General features: G+C 46.3%; 1 protein-coding gene across 2 annotated transcripts in view; it reads left to right on the forward strand.

The window, feature by feature from the left end:
- Positions 1–16,971, forward strand: part of CA12 (carbonic anhydrase 12) — a 65,714-nt gene that overhangs the window by 33,724 nt on the left and 15,019 nt on the right. For both annotated transcript variants that reach the window (XM_066276276.1, XM_066276275.1), the window contains exons 3-6: positions 9,229–9,408; positions 10,238–10,380; positions 14,323–14,418; positions 16,892–16,955. In XM_066276276.1, coding sequence (XP_066132373.1) covers positions 9,229–9,408; positions 10,238–10,380; positions 14,323–14,418; positions 16,892–16,955 — 483 coding nt within the window. The remainder of the gene's footprint in view (positions 1–9,228; positions 9,409–10,237; positions 10,381–14,322; positions 14,419–16,891; positions 16,956–16,971) is intronic.

Consider the following 16,971-nt stretch of genomic DNA (forward strand, 5'->3'; position numbering starts at 1 on the left):
GAATGATTCCTGCTCAGCCTTGTCACAAGGCAGTGCCCAGCCTAGCCAAGGGGAAGCCAGATGAATCCTGTGTTCTTTCTGAGTCTTTACATCACATACACACAAAATATACAAGCACCCTGCTGCTGCAGGGCCTCTGAGCACGCTGTGCCCTCTGTTAGGTTTTACTCATGGCTCAGTCCCATCCTTTAAGTCTCAACTTGAATGGCACGTCCTCTGAGAAGCCTGCCTGCACCGTTGCTGACTAGACCATTTTACAAATATTGATCGACTTACGACCTATGCAACTTATGACCATTCGACTTTATGACCACAATCGCTAGCCACGACTGCTCCACGTCTGGCAGCGCAAGCGTTGCCCAGCTGGGCGTTCGACAGTGCAAACCAGCTTCTGGCAGCACTACCATCTCCACGTGCACTATTTCAACTGTTATCCCAGACTCGGTACAGCAATTTGTGTTTTGTGTCTTGGATATTTTTCATCAAACCCCTCCCAAGATGTCTACCAAGAGGAAATTGTCTTTGCAAATACGAAACCAGTTATACTGGTAATGCAGTGTTTTACTTAAACCTGACGAATGTAAAAATAAGAAACAAAATGGTGTAGAGATGATACAAATGGCATAAAATGAACAAAGAAAATTATGATATATAACAATAATGAAAGAAAATTATGATAAAATATGACTTAAAGATTTTTATAACATCATTTCACAGTACTGTACATATAGCCTCCTCAACTTACAACCAAATCGTGTTACGACTGGTCTGTCAGAACCAGTCGTGGTCGTAAGTCGAGCACTAGCTGTATTTATGTGTTAGTTTGCTTATTTTTAACTTACTATCAATCTCTTCCACTGGACTATAAGCTCTATGAGGAACAGAGATCAGATCTGTTGTGTTCTCCATTGTGTCTGCAATACCTAGTACAGTGTCTGGCACATAGTAGGCACATTTACTGAAAAAATGAATAGATTAACTTCAAAATTAAATAGCACTCCAAGGAGGGTGTTTAGCAATTTTCTCCTTTACTCAGCATTTGAATATTCATTTTTATTGCAAATGTAATCTATCTCATTAAATGTATATTCAAATTTGAGACATAAGCTGTGATCACTTTCATCTAAATACACATGCCAGGATGAATTACATTTTTACTATAATCAGATCATGTTACAAACTTTGAGGGCTGACCTAAGGTTTTACTGTACTGAAACTTTGACTAAAGGTATGTCAACATCCAGAATGTATAACCCTTGCCACTCTAAGTTTATCTGTTGGGGCAAGTTTTGACCTGACTGTGTTCGGTAGCCAGTCCAAAGTGCCATGCCCTGGAGCAAGTGGCCAGGACTGACTCCCAGGCAGCTGCTTGCATTTACCTGGACGCTGAGGGGCTCCACCTCAAAGAGTAGGACCACCAAGGAATGTCCGCGGCAGCAGGTAGATCTAAAGGACTTAAAAGTGTCCAAAAAACCAACTCAAAATAGGATAATGAATGTACTCTTTTTTTTTTGAGGTCCAGACTCATCAATACAGTTCAAGTTATAAACAAATAAAAATGAAAAATTTACTTTTATTAACATTTTTTATATATTATTCTTGAGCACACAGGATGAGAAAGAGTAATCAGAATGAATGGGTAATTACATAGTTCTTGTTTTCTCCCAGGCATAATGTGCTTTTGTTATTATAATATGTGCTATAATGTGTCATGTTAAAAAATTACTCAACCCATAAAATTTTTACTACCTGAAACTAATAATATTATATGTCAATTGTAATTTAAAAAATTGTTTTAATTTTACTTACCCCTATTATCATGCCTGAAAAAATGTTATAATAAAATTATCCTTCATTTACTTGCATAAATTATTTGCCCAAGGCAAGTAGTGAGTCTGTACACACATAGGTAGAGTAAATACGCCCATGCTGGAGAGAGATGAAAGGAGGAGGTATAGGTAAGAAGAAACTTGAGACATATTAATGAATCACAATACATGGACCTTATTTGAACTCTGACTCAAATGAACTGTTAAATGAATTGGTGGAACAATTGGGGAAATGTGAACACTAACTGGATAGTTGATGACATTAAGACATTATTGTTAACAGTTTTAAGATGCAAAAACAATATTGTGGTTATTTTTTAAGGGCTCTTTTCTTTAGTTATACATAAGCAAACATAGATTTTTTTTTTCTTCAAAGTAATCCATTGGAGGGGAAGTGGATGGGGTGGGGGATAGATGAAATCAAACTAGTTGTGAATAGTTAGGTACATGGGGCCATCATACTATGCTCTTTATTTTTGTATCTGCTTTGAAATTTTCTGTAATTAAATTTCAAAACAAGGCACATGTATATTAATAACCCAATATAAGTTCAGTTTTTAAAATATCCCATGGACATTTTTAGGCTCATGGGTGTGCTCTGGCTGCATACATCTCGGAACATGAGAAACTTAGACTGCTGGTCTTCCCATAGCCAGTCCTTCTCTCTGATCACCTCTGCCGGCTTGCAGGGTCCCAGGATTTCTGACTGGGCATTTCACCCTCTGGGTTTCCTTTCCAGGCAGGCTTCAGTGTTCTGGTCTGACCTATTCGGCAAACATTTACTGAGTGCCTCCTTCAGCCCAGAGTTCATTTCTACCTCTGCCGGCTGCTGGGTCCCCACCCCCACTCTCTTCTCAGGGTCACACTCCATTAATGAGCCCCTCCTTCTCCTGGGCCCGCCTTCCTTCTCTGCTCCCCTTTCCTTCGTCATGGAAATATGCTCACATCGCTCCATTGAAAACCCAAAGAGTTCCTGTTACGCCTGACCTGTGGTGGCGCAGTGGATAAAGCGTCGACCTGGAAACACTGAGGTCGCCGGTTCAAAACCCTGGGCTTGCCTGGTCAAGGCACATATGGGAGTTGATGCTTCCTGCTCCTCCCTCCCCCTTCTCTCTCTCTCTCTCTCACTCTCTCTCCTCTCTAAAAATTAATAATAAAAAAAAAATGAATAAAGCAAAGAGTTCCTGTTACCTTCATCTTCCTATAATGCATGTGTGCGCGCACACGCATACACGAACACTCTTCTCTTGTCCCTTTATGGCTAGATTTCTGAAAATGAGCTTAAGAAACCCTTCAAATCAATTCATTAAGTGTTTCATAAGTGCTGCTGTGTGTTCAGACATGGGGGATGTGAGCAAAAGCTCTAGTCTTTGAAAGGTCTTTAAAACTTGTAGACTTGGAGTTTTAGACTGGAATGGGTTTATGTTCTAGTCTGGAGACAACAGTCCTAGGTGAAACAGGTAAATGACAAGTCGAGTCACTGTATTTGTAGCCTAGCTAAGGCCTTCGGGGCAGGGAGAAAGCCCTGGAGTAGCTTTGGCAGGACTTGCGCTGGACTTTGAGGAGTGGATAAGATTCGGAAAGCTGAAGAGCAAAAAAAAAAAAAAAAAGCACTTTATGCAAATCCTTAGCATAAGAACATTTATGAAGGTTGGTGGGCATATCACATTCTGAGGACAGGGAAGCTGGCCTGGCTGTGGGGGCTGACCAGGAGGGCCGCTGCAGGCCTGGCAGGCTGAGGCGTTTTAGGCTGGCCGTGCAAGATGGCTCTGGTTCTACTTTGTTTCACTGAGGTGGGGCAGGGCATATGCGAGAGAAAGGGAATGGAGGGACAGGGTGCTGCCACAGGGGCAGGGCCACACCTGGTTAAACTGGGTTATATAGGAAAGGAGCCTGGCAGCCAGCTAACAGGAGGGGCCGAGTCAGGGGCCCTGCGGGGAGCCTTTGCCATGTGATGTGGCGAGGGCCTCTCAGGGGCAGTGGAGGTGCTGGGGGAGAAGGAAACTAGACTCCATGACTGAATGAGGACAAAGAATGGACTGCGCCAGGCAGCGCTGAGATTTTGAGTCTTGAGAGAGTGGGTTCAATTGTTCTCTGATGAGTCATTGCCCAGTTAAATCGAGATCTAGGCCCTAACACATCAACAAACTGCTATATGTGGACCTTATTTGAATCCTGAATTTTACAAATAAGCCATGAAAAAGTTATGAGATAGTTGTAAAATTTTAAAATTCTGCCTGGACTTGATACTATTAAGGAATTGTTTACTTTTTAGATGTAGTAATGGTATCATGGTTTGAGTCCTTATGCTTTGGAGAGACATACTGAAATTTGTTCAGATGACATGTGTTTGGATTTATTTCAGAATTACCCAGGGCCGGAGGAGCGTGGGTGCGGCACAGGCGACACTGGCTTGGCTGCGGAGTGGTAGCTGGTGAAGCTGGGGGCCATGGGGCTCATTTGCTCTTCTCCCTACTGTTGTGTAGATGGGAAATTTTCCCCACAAAAGTTGTGGGCCTCAGGCAATGCACATCTTGCATCCTAGGGCTTATATGTATCATTCCCAATCAGAAATCACAAGAGGCATTCTGAGCTGTGCCACATTTATCTCTTGTTACATTTCAAAACAGAAATTCAGCCCATGTCTGTTTTGCCTAAAGCAGAAAAATTCATGAACTGGAAAGAAATAATGCCTTGCTTTTATGTGGAAAAACAAACTGGGAGATATACATGATCTCCTTTATCACAATCAGGGAAGGAATCCAACCAACTGAAGAAGCAAAGTCAAAACTCAAGAGGAAAGTCACATTTTTAGGTAGCTGGAAACCGATGCTTCTTTTGGAAGAGTTGGTCCCCAGGAAGGTGTTCTGACAGGACAGCACGTGGCATGAGGGTGAGAGCTGAGACTGGATTGAAATACGACAGCCTGGACTACAGCCACCAGTGAAGAGGCAGGGTTATCATGGTGGCACGTCGCCCATTGCCCAGGCAGAGTGTGGGGGCCAATAGGCATCTTGCTGCCACCCTGGTACTGGTTGTTCTGGTGCCCTCCCACGTGGCATCTTTCTTCCTCACTTACAAGCCACAAAGATGGAGGCTGCTCTGACCATGGCCCAGCCATGCAAGATGGGGACACCAGCCATCATCCGCTGGTGGAGGGTTTTATGAACTGGCATGATGCCCCATACTTGGCAGGCCATCCCCCAGGCTACAGTGGCAGCCACCAGATTTTTTTTTCTTTATTTTCTTTTTTTTTTTTTTGGTATTTTTCCAAAGTTAGAAGCGGGGAGGCAGTCAGATAGACTCCGGCATGTGCCCAACTGGGATCCACCCAGCATGTCCACCAGGGGGTGATGCTTTACCCATCTGGGGTGTTGCTCTGTTGCAGCAGCAGCCATTCTAGCACCTGAGGCAGAGACCATGGAGCTGTCCTCAGCACCTGGGACAACGTTGCTCCAATGGAGCCTTGGCTGTGGGAGGGGAAGAGAGATAGAAAAGAAGGAGATGGGGAGGAGTGGAGAAGCAGATGGGCGCTTCTCCTGTGTGCCCTGGCTGGGAATCTTACCCAGGACTTTCACACGCTGGGCAGACACTCTACCACTGAGCCAACCGTCCAGGGCCCAGATTTCTTTTTTAATGAGTGGTCCCAGACAGAACAAATCCTCATGTGTATAATCTGGAAAGCGAGGAGGGTAAACTTTGAACTTAAGGAAGTAACACTATTTTCCTTTTCTTTTTTTTTGAGGGAAAAAATATCATATTGAACAATGAGAGGCTAGGAGATTAATATAGGTGTGTGCTTTCCTGGGGACAAACAAGCATTAAATTAGCATGAGAAAACATGTGAGGGCCTGCTCTGTGCCAGGCATTGTGGACAAGGCAGGGATGAATGAGACATGGTTCTTGCCTTCAAGGATAGTGCAGGAGAGGGAGGAGACAGGTGCACAAATCTCCTGGGTAAATACTGAAGCACTGACCAGGCGGTGGAGCAGTGGATAGAGTGTTGGACTGCGATGCAGAGGACCCAGGTTCGGGACCCTGAGCTCGCCAGCTTGAGCGCAGGCTCATCTGGTTTGAGCAAAACTCACCAGCTTGGACTCAAGGTCGCTGGCTCGAGCAAGGGGTTACTCGGTCTGCTGAAGGCCCACAGTCAAGGCACATATGAGAAAGCAATCAATGAACAACTAAGGTGTCGCAACGAAAAACTGATGATTGATGCTTCTCATCTCTCTGCGTTCCTGTCTGTCTGTCCCTATCTATCCCTCTCTCTGACTTTCACTCTCTCTGTAAAAAATAAATAAATAAAATAAATACTGAAGCAGAAGAGCCACAAGTCCTGTGACTCAGGCCAGGTAACTTAGCCAGTCTAACTTTGGGCAAATTGGCTCATCTCAATTTTTCATCTATAAAATGAGGCAATTCTTGCCTTGCTGACACTGTAGCATTGTAAGGATCTAGACCACTAAAATAGTAACAACAATAATAAAGAAGCATCAGCAGTCACAGTAGAAAAGGCTTTCAGACCCTCTCACCTGAGGGCCTGTGACTGCGCTTAAAGATGAGTACCCCTGTGGATGGCAGACGAGACCCACGGCAGGTTCCTGATGCAGACGCTGTCCCTCTCCAGCCAGCCCAGGAGCAGTGGCACCCTGTGCCCTCAGTCCCCTAGCTGGTTCTCACTAGGCACTTGGTCACATGCCCAGGAGCTGCCTTGGCATCAGCAACCCTCTTCAACCCGTTCAAACTCACCTGATTCAGAGGGTGAAGTCGCTTAGTTCTAGTAATCTTAATAAATCTTAGAGCTTAAGAGCCAGAAGGGACATTCTAGAACATAGTGTCCAATCCTCTCATTTGTACGAAGGGCAGAGGAGACTCGGGCAGGGAATGTGACCTGTTAGAGGTCACGGACCCCTGGTTCCGGAATCTCATTCTCTGGACTCTCCCAGTCCAATAAAGCTGCCTCTCTTTCCTAGAAGGTTTTGCCACCACTGACTCTACTGCCTTTTATAACCTTAATCTCTCCTGTCTCCAAATACCTAATTCAGCCTAACACCAAAGAAAAGAGCAGTTGGGACAAAATAATAGAAAAATTCTTCCTAATAACTTTTCCCAAGCTCTCTGTTCTCTGGGATCTTTCATTCTTTGGGAAAATGTTTCCTGTGACCCCCAACCATAACATGAGTTCGCAGAGATGAAAATGAGATGTCACAGTCCCCAAGGAGCTCTTGGCTTAGCTATCACTAAAATGTTCCTTCATGAAGCCTTCTGGAACCACTGCTCTGGGGAAAGAGAGTCCTCACCTAGTGCCCTCTGGTTGTGTGCACGGAGAAATCTCTCAGAGCCTCTTTACTTCCTGAGAAGTTTCATTGATGCCCATCTGGCAGCTTCCGCCACCCTGACCTTGTGCCCAGGTGGTGTAGTGAGCAGAGAAGAGGCCGGCAGCATTGCTCTGGAAGGCTTACCACCCAGACCTTCCTAACCCCTCAGGTGTGCATGACACCCCAGGATTGCTTTATCTCTGCTTCCTCCCGTCCCTAAAGATTTTGGTTTTGCCCTGAGCTGAACAACTGTCTTCCTCGTCTTCTCCCCCAGTCACCATCGTGGTATAGTTGATTTGCTTTGAGTCCAGGACTTTGAGGCCTTGCATATAAAAACAGTATAGTCCAGTGGAAAATCTGACTGACATGTGCAAGTGAGAAAACTGGGGTCCAGTGTGAGGTTGGACTGGAGATTCTGAAATCCCTTGAAGCTCTAACATTTCTGAAAAGGTAAATCCAAAGGTCGGGCAGCCTGAAAAACCTGCCGGGTCTACTGCCTGCATCTGGACCTAGGACCAAGTCCTCTCAGCATTCCAACTGCACGTGGGCACCAAGTTTGGCTTCTGACTCTCCCCACTTTCAGGTGAGGTCCCCTATTTAGTGAACAAAGTGCAGGAAATCAGGATTTTGTGGGCCGGCCATAAACACACTGACATTCTTGTGGAATGGTGCTGTTGTCTATGGAAGGGTTCCCAGAAGAAGTGGTGTTCCTTCTGCCTCTGCTCTAGTTAACACCCTCTCTGAAGGTGTTATAAACACAGAAATAAAGGGCTGAAATGCTGATGAGTGGACCCCAGAAAGCTTGGTTCCCAGCTCCAAGAGAGCCAGGCCACCGCCGTTCTCCTCTCAGGAGCCACGATGTGCCGGTTATCTGCCTTTCTGGAGAAACCTCAGTCTGAAAATCTGCTTAATTACCATGGGAGATAATCTTTTAAACATAGCTTTACATTCTTGAAAGACTTTTCCCTATGAGAGTAAGAAAGTTTATCTGAATGCGGGATTGGATTGTTTCTCATTTCCAGAGGAACGACGATTACCTGGCAGTTACCAAGAAGCCTGAGATCTGGGGGGTTTATTTTTTAAGTCTGTTCCCCCTCACTGATAGTTTGTCACATTGTAAAAATTAGTTTATAGTATTGTCATACTTCTTCTTAGTGTAAACCTTGCACTTTGCTCTGTCATTCCTGGCTCATGATGACTTGATATTTTTCAAGTATCCCTATCAGGTTGGGTTCTATACTTGTCCTAGGATGTGAGTATCAGGAGTCAATGTCCTCTAGAGCAGTGGTCCCCAACCCCCCCAGGCCGCGGACTGGTACCAGTCCGTGGGCCATTTGGTACCGGTCTGCACAGAAAGAAGCAATAACTTACATTATTTCCATTTTATTTATATTTAAGTCTCTGAACAATGTTTTATTCTTTAAAAATGACCAGATTCCGTTACATCCGTCTAAGACTCACTCTTGACGCTTGTCTCAGTCACGTGATATATTTATCCGTCCCACACTAAAGGCCGGTCCGTGAAAATATTTTCTGACATTAAACCAGTCCGTGGCCCAGAAAAGGTTGGGGACCACTGCTCTCGGGTTTTCTCTCAGGAAGATCATACCTGTAAACCCATTAGCCTCAGAGACCTACCTGGAGCTGTAGTCAGTCAGACACCAATTTTTCCAGCCACTAGAATGCAAGTTGGGCCAGCAGGGTCTCTAGTGTTGTGTTCAACCTGGCAGCCTTAAGACCCAGAGCAACCCCTGCTCATAATAGATAAATTGCTGAAAGTCAGTAGGTCTTCATGTGGAGAAAATGTGTATTGTGTCACAATATGAACAATGGACAAAGTAAAGGCGAGCTCAGTGGCCCTAGTCCCTGGCATGGGGCTGCTCTCGTCCTTCTTTCCCACATCAAGTCAAGAGCACGTGGTCTTAAGGCGTTTGTTGGACCTGATTCTGTAGGCTGAGATCTCTGAGCCTTGAAGAATTTACCTCTGTGGATTAAGAAGAGAAAAGGAGTAAATATATTGAACACAGAAATAAAAGGTGAGGAAAACTGAGTAAATCTTGGGCTTGAACCTCTCCTTCCAGGTCCTGACGGGGAGAAGAACTGGCCCAAGCACTACCCATCCTGTGGGGGCCTGATGCAGTCCCCAATCGACCTGCACAGTGACATCCTCCAGTACGACGCCAGCCTCGTGCCCCTGGAGTTCCTAGGCTACAACGTGTCTGACGATGAGCAATTTATCCTGACCAACAACGGCCATTCAGGTGAGGGAGAGACCCCAGAGACCTGCAGGGGATGTGTGAGCTCCCCTCAGCTCCCTGCCTGCCAGGGGAGGGGCACCACTGAGGCGCCTGAGGGGAGGGGGCGAGGGGAGCCCGTGGGGGAGGCCCAGACCAATCTGTCCAGGGGATGCTGAAGGCCCTGGGCTCAGGCCTTTCTGCCAGGATGGCACCTCTCAGAAGAAGCACGTGTTTTGGGATGGGGGAAGAGACAGGCCTGAGCCATTTGGCCATTGGCTGTGGTGCGGGAGTGAACTCTTAGGCATCATGACTTCAAGGAGCCACAGAGTTTGCTGCAGGCACGCAACACATCCAGGCTTCGAGTCAAACCTGGATTTGCATTCTGGCTGGAGTGCTCATGACCTCCTTGAATGTTCACCTGGAAAATGGGCATATTAGTGGGTACTGTGAAGATGAGATGTTACTATGTTGGGATCTGTTATAGATGCTTCAGAAATAGCAATTATTATTATATTTATACTAGTTGTTGTGATCAAATTCTGCAGCTTGGCAGGTACTTCGTTAAAGGTTGTGTCTTCCTAATCAGGTATGCAATGTATGGACATGTAAACAAACATCCGTCCACTGGTCTAGTATTAGTGTTCCTGCCCCATTTTCCAAGGGGGACCAAGAAGGTCCTGGAGCCACTGGAATTACTTTGGTGAATTAGGGACGTCCTCAAGGAAGGAGGCCAGGTTTCTGACCCACAGGCTGTGTCTCTGTAGTCTCCATCTTGCTGTACCCACCTGCCGCCTGTCTGGGCCCGGGCAGGTGCTGGCTACCTGACTCTGAAGGTGCCCTCTACTCCCCACAGCGAAGCTGGAGCTGCCCCCGGGCATGTATGTCCAGGGCCTCCCCTCCCTCTACAGCGCCACCCAGCTGCACCTGCACTGGGGTAACAAGAACGACCCCCACGGCTCCGAGCACACTGTTGGTGGGAAGCACTTCGCTGCCGAGGTGAGTCGGGTGGCCAGGCTGGCAGAAGCTGCCCAGCGGTAGGCGATCTGGCATTCTTCCACTAGGCTGGTGTGCAGATAAGATCAGAGCACGGGCGGGGGGGGGGGGGGCGCTGCCTTCACGCTCTCTACACCTACACAGGCCCCGTCGTAGGCAGCGAGGAAGGGGCAGCGACTCCAGCCATCCTGCAGCTCCTCTGCAGTGTCCTGGTCCCCTCGCTCTCCTAAACAGGCTGAGCGTGTCTGTCTTTCACTGAGCGGTGCTGCTCAGGAGCCAGTGCTCCCAGGGGCACAGTGGGACACATATGCCCCTTTTCTAGGCATCACCCTTCAGTTGGCACAGAGTAAGATCCCGCCAGCGGGTCTCGCTGATGCACCCCACTGCTGAGTCATACTAGGCTAATAGCTCCCCAAAACGCCTGTCTTTCACCACATGCCATGCTGTTTGCCTAGGTCTTTCCCATCCCATCTTTCCTTTCCCTGGACACGGGCTGTGCTGGGAACTTGGGAACCCAGGTCCAGGGCTTTTCTTCTCCTTGGCCACAAATCAAGAGATGACTGGCCTCATAACGTTCAGGGCATTATGGCAACCAGAGTCTCACTGAGGATAGCTTGGGACTTCAAAAGAGCATTATGCTATGGAGCCCCTCAGGATGCCAAAGGAAAACAGGGAGACGCCGCATGTACAGTGGGGACAGAGGGGTACAGTTGCTATTTCAGAGCTCCCATGGGCTTGAACTTGGGGGAGTGTTCTGAATGTTTACAGGGCAATACAAGGAGATAAATACTACTGATTAGCCAGTGGAGCCCATAGTAAATACTAACATGATCACTCTCCTCTGTTCTTAATTGCTGAACTGGTTAATGTCTCAGGCTAATTATAGGTTGAATTACAAATGAGGGACTATAATTCTGGCCAAATAGAATGGCACTGCTGGAGGTGCACATATTTCAGAGCACGCCGCCCTCTGAATCTCCGAGACCGTGAGTTCTTCCCAGCTAATTGCAATCTGGAGGCTCCTCCTTTCCCATGGGGAATAAAGAAGGAGTTAGGGTATAGGCTGGGAGAGTTTGGACATTTAAAAACATTTCTAGTTATTGTATGTTCTGCTGACATCATCAGACCAAGAGTTTGGTAAAGATGGGCCATAAGTGTCAGTAACAGAGAAAATACATCAAGTTAACCCTAAAGTGATAGATTCTCTATGGAGGACCCTTCCGAGTGTAAAGGTTCTTCTGGATTCAATCTCTATAAGAAAACCCTTATCCTCTCAGCAGGGAATTTCTTTTGTTTGTATTAATCTTCACCTGCTCTTGATTTAATCTCAACACAGTGAGGAAAATGGTAAGACAGAGTACAAGTTCAAAGGCCAGCTATAAAGAGAAATAAGGCTCTAGGACCTCTGGGGTTTTAGCCATATAGAATTCTGCTCCATTTGTCAAAGTGATGACAGACCAGGATGGCGTAGGGCACTACAGGAAGCTATGTCCTTTGGGGCGGGGGGGGGGGGGGGAGAGGATGGTGAAGTAGGAGCTGCTAATAGGACCACTTAAAAGAAGCAATAATTATAATTTGATATAATTTTTATTTATTTATTTTTATTTATTTAATTTTTTTTTTTTAGAGAGACAGAGAGAGAGTCAGAGAGAGGGATAGATAGGGACAGACAGACAGGAACGGAGGAGAGATGAGAAACATCAATCATTAGTTTTTCGTTGTGATGGATTAGTTGTTCATTGATTGCTTTCTCACATGTACCTTGCCCGTCGGCTACAGCAGACTGAGTAACCCCTTGTTCGAGCCAGCGACCTTGGGTCCAAGCTGGTGAGCTTTGCTCAAACCAGATGAGCCTGTGCTCAAGCTGGCAACCTTGGGGTCTCGAACCTGGGTCCTTCACATCCCAGTCCGATGCTCTAAACATTGCGCCGCCGCCTGGTCAGGTGATATAATTTTTAAAAATTAGAATTAGAAAGGGCCACTTAAAAAGTAGGGAACATTGAGCTGTAGTCAATAAAATATTCTTGAATTCTATATATAATCATATACAATAGTAAAAGAGATGGATAAAGAAAAACAAGAGAAAAAATTTCAATGTATCACAGTCACAAGAGGCAAAGAATCAACAAAAAATGCATGTTTCATATCTATAGATCTATTTACTAATACAGTTTTTTAGAGAACAAGTGGTACCACCTTTAGGATTAAAAATCAAGTTACACATTGCCAGAATTTGTCATAACTATGTCTTAGTGCTCACTTAGGCTTTTTTTTTTTTCACTTAAGACCAAATATTAGACAATGTATTAATACATGTGAGGAAAACAGATAAAGAATTTAAGCCCAATAAAGAGAACCCCTGTATCTTCTATATACTTCTCTTTCCACATTTCTAATTGTAAGGAGGTTCTTTGGGCTGTTGTCTTGGCAATAGCATTATGTCCATCTCCATGCATTCCAATCTTCAATTGCATTGTCCCCAGTGAAACAACATCAGTAGAACTGGCTCCCTGGATCTTATTCCCTCTGTCTCTAGCATTATCTCTAGTGTCCCACACCCAGAAGGGAAAGTTAATTGTTGTACCATCACTGCTCCCAAGAGGATGTGCCAGAACCCATACAGAACTTTTCTTCCTGGAAGTCATGGTCCCAGCTACTGAGCTTTCTTCCGCCATGTTAACTGTTACCTCATCACTGGGCCCAGTTATAGAGGAATTAGAAAAAAAATCCAACTATTAAAATGTCAGTAAAATCTGTAGGGAATAGGGTAGAGAGTGGCCTTTGAGTGTATTTATTGCACTTTATTGGAGCGCAGCAATTTAGCTTATTCATACAAAGACGTTTGTACCTTTCCATATGTAAACACCGTCTTCTATAGAGTCCTATATTGTTCTTCCAACATCTTTGGACTTCCAAGCCAGTCTGTAACTCTGCTGTTCCACTCCTAGCTGTTTATCATGGAGAAATGAAAGCTTTTGTCCATACAGAGGCTTGTACGCAAGTGACCAATAGTGGATTTACTTGTAGTAGCTAATACAGTTCTAGAAGCTTCAAGACCCAGGTATCAGTCCAGCAGAGTGGGCTGGTGGTGACAGCTCCGTCCCTGGCCTGTAGTGGTCTTCTCACTGGGTTTCACACGGTGGAGAAAGAGCTTGCTCGTCGAGAGGATGTGACCTCACCTAGACTTTTTTACCTAAGATTCTTCAAAAATTTCTCTTTTCCTCATTTTAATAATGACAATTTCTGCTCTGAAAAAAAATGAGTTTAGGTTTTTCTCATGTGAAGGTAAAAGTCTATATTCATGGAACAACGGTTTTGTTTTGTGGCCAGTTAAACTATGGCTGATGAGGGTATGATATTGAGTGGGACACTTGAAAGCATATCAACACAATAAATTAAAATTTTTAAAAAATATGGCTGGTGAAACCTTTATAAAACCATGCTGTGATTTTTCTCCCCCTAAGGGATAAATGTGTGTCCTACTCTGGATACAGTTACAACTAAGCGACAGTTAGAGGTTTACTGCCCCAGCCCCACTGCTTCCAGACCACAAGAAACCAGTTTGCCCTAGGCTCCAAAACAAGTAAAAAAACCAGAAGGGAGAAGTGCTTCAAAGTACCCAGGACTTTTCACGGCTAGTATAAAATTCATTCATTCATTCATTCATTCATTCATTCATTCAGTATCTATTGTGCACCTGGTACTTCCCAAGCAGCATATCAGACCCCAAGAGGCAATGAATTAATAAGATGGACAGTCTGCCCTGGCAGAGTCTGCAGGGAGGAACGGGGGAAGGGAAACCGAGAAGGCCGGGAGGGGAGGGTCTGAGAGGCATAATCTCCCTGGGGGAGGTCTGTCCTCCCCACTGGGTTTCAGTCTCCTGCAAAAGCGAAAGGTTACCATGAATTGCCCACCCCCTCATAAGCGACTTCTTGCCTATTGCAGCTGCACATTGTCCATTATAACTCGGACCTGTACCCCAACGCCAGCACCGCCAGTAACAAGTCAGAAGGCCTTGCTGTCCTAGCTGTTCTTATAGAGGTAAGAGATGTTAAAAGGGATTTTACGTGAAATTTGGAGCTTGGATGATATTAGATGTGGCATGTGGTTCCATGCACACCTGTCTGTTGGATGTGCATGGTTCACGCTCAGTTTGGCTGTCTTGTCTCCAGAACAGGGGCTACTCCCCATAAAGTTCCTTCTCTCTTGGCCTGAAGGCAGCACTTTCTGTGGCAGGGCAGCAGAAATGGACATGTCCTTTGTGACACTGGAAAACTGAGCCCTACTTCTCAGCCCTGTTGCATAAGACATGGGATGGTTCAGCTGGATAGGATGTGTGAGTATGTGTGTGAGTATGTGTGTGAGTATGTGTGTGGGGATGGGGATGGGAATCACTCAGTTCTGCACCAGCAGATGCTGGAACTCCTGACGCACTCCTGGTATCCAAGTTCCACCCTTTCTGTGGACCCTGGAATGAGTTCTTTCCCAATCTCAGAAAGTGGGAATATCTCCCGATTCACTTGCATTATTTTTCCTTAATGAGACGGCATGACCCTTGTTTTTCAACATGCTTACTTGCATGACTTGGCTTCATGAACTCAAGCTCCCTTAAGTTCTGGTGAGAGAAGATGCATTCAGGCTCACAGCCAGGTCATCAAGAACACCAGCTATATTCCTTGCCCTAGGACACTCACCAGTGCTGGGATTCAAATAATTTAGCAACCAGAACTCTCCCCTAATGACTGTTTTAAGTATAAAGAAATGATATACTGAAAGGTAGTTTATTTTTTCATACATTTAATACTTAAATAAGAACAATAAAAGAGGCATACAAAACTAGAATATAAGAGTTCTAAAATATTAATTAAAAATATTAAATAATACCTTACAAAAAAACAATAAAACTGTTAAGATGTTTACATATTGCTGCTGCTGCTTGTGTGTGTGTGTGTGTGTGTGTGTGTGTGTGGTGGGTGTGTATGTATGTGACCGAGACAGAGACAGAGAGAAAGACAAGCAGGCAGGCAGAGAGAGAGAGATGAGAAGCATCAATTCTTCGTAGCAGCACCTTAGTTGTTCATTGATTGTTTTTTTTTTTGTTTTTGTTTTTGTATTTTTCTGAAGCTGGAAATGGGGAGGCAGTCAGACAGACTCCCGCATGCACCTGACCAGGATCCACCCGGCACGCCCACCAGGGGGCGACGCTCTGCCAACCAGAAGGCGATGCTCTGCCCCTCCGGGGGGTCGCTCTGTTGCAACCAGAGTCACTCTAGCGCCTGGGGCAGAGGCCAAGGAGCCATCCCCAGCACCCGGGCCATCTTTTGCTCCAATGGAGCCTCGGCTGCGGGAGGGGACGAGAGAGACAGAGAGGAAGGAGAGGGGGAGGGGTGGAGAAGCAGATGGGTGCCTCTCCTGTGTGCCCTGGCCGGGAATCGAACCCGGGACTTCTGCACGCCAGGCTGATGCTCTACCACTGAGCCAACCGGCCAGGGCCTTGATTGCTTTTTTAATATGTGCCTTGACCGGGGTGGGGGGACTCCAGCAGAGCAAGTGACCCCTTGCTCAAGTCAGCACCCTTGGGCTCCAGCCAGCAACCTTGGGCTCAAAACAGCCACCATGGGGTCATGTCTATGATCCCACGCTCAAGCCAGTGACCCCGTGCTCAAGCTGGTGAGGCCTTGCTCAAGCCGGATGAGCCCACACTCAAGACAGCGACCTCGGGTTTTTGAACCTGGGTCCTCCACGTCCCAGTCCGACACTCTATTCCAAACGTCCCCAAACTACGGCCCGCGGGCCGCATGTGGCCCCCAGAGGCCGCATGTGGCCCCCTGAGGCCATTTATCCGGCCCCTCGCCGCACTCCCGGAAGGGGCACCTCTTTCATTGGTGGTCAGTGAGAGGAGCACTGTATGTGGTGGCCCTCCAATGGTCTGAGGGACAGTGAACTGGCCCCCTGTGTAAAAAGTTCACTGCACCACCACCTGGTGAGGCTCATATTGCTTCTTGATTGGCGTTCTCACTTGCAATTTTTTTCACCTATGGATGGAATGAACATCACTACCAGTGCTTAGAATATGCTGTTGCACAGATGAAAGTTAAAAAAAGAGTAAGGAATGTAAATTTGTGATTTCCACATTGGGCAGCTGCCCAGGCACCCACCTTAGAGAGAACCCTGATTACAACTTCCATTTTAACAACCGGTTCGTCAAACTCAACAAAAATTAGGTATCGGTTCTGCTAAACCGGTGCGAACCAGCTGAATCCCACCACTGACACTCAGGCCCTAACACCTTGGGCTGGAAACTATACCCTGAGCTACAGGAGGGCAGGGACTATTCCACCAACTCTGTACCAGCCTAGGACCCATCATATGTGTCCTAGGACGGGGCATTATTCAGGGAGGGCCTGGCAGCGGTGACCATGTACCCTCACCTGAGCCCTTTCATTAGCACTGTCAGTCCCGGCCCAGCCTATAGAACCTTGTCCCAGTTCAACCCGCCCCTTCTCTGTTGCAGGAGGGCTCCTTCAATCCTTCCTACGACAAGATCTTCAATCACCTTCAAGATGTAAAGTACAAAGGTGAGGGGTCCTGGGA

Source organism: Saccopteryx bilineata, chromosome 4 (assembly GCF_036850765.1).
Source record: "Saccopteryx bilineata isolate mSacBil1 chromosome 4, mSacBil1_pri_phased_curated, whole genome shotgun sequence".
In the NCBI taxonomy this organism is placed as follows: Eukaryota; Metazoa; Chordata; class Mammalia; order Chiroptera; family Emballonuridae; genus Saccopteryx; species Saccopteryx bilineata.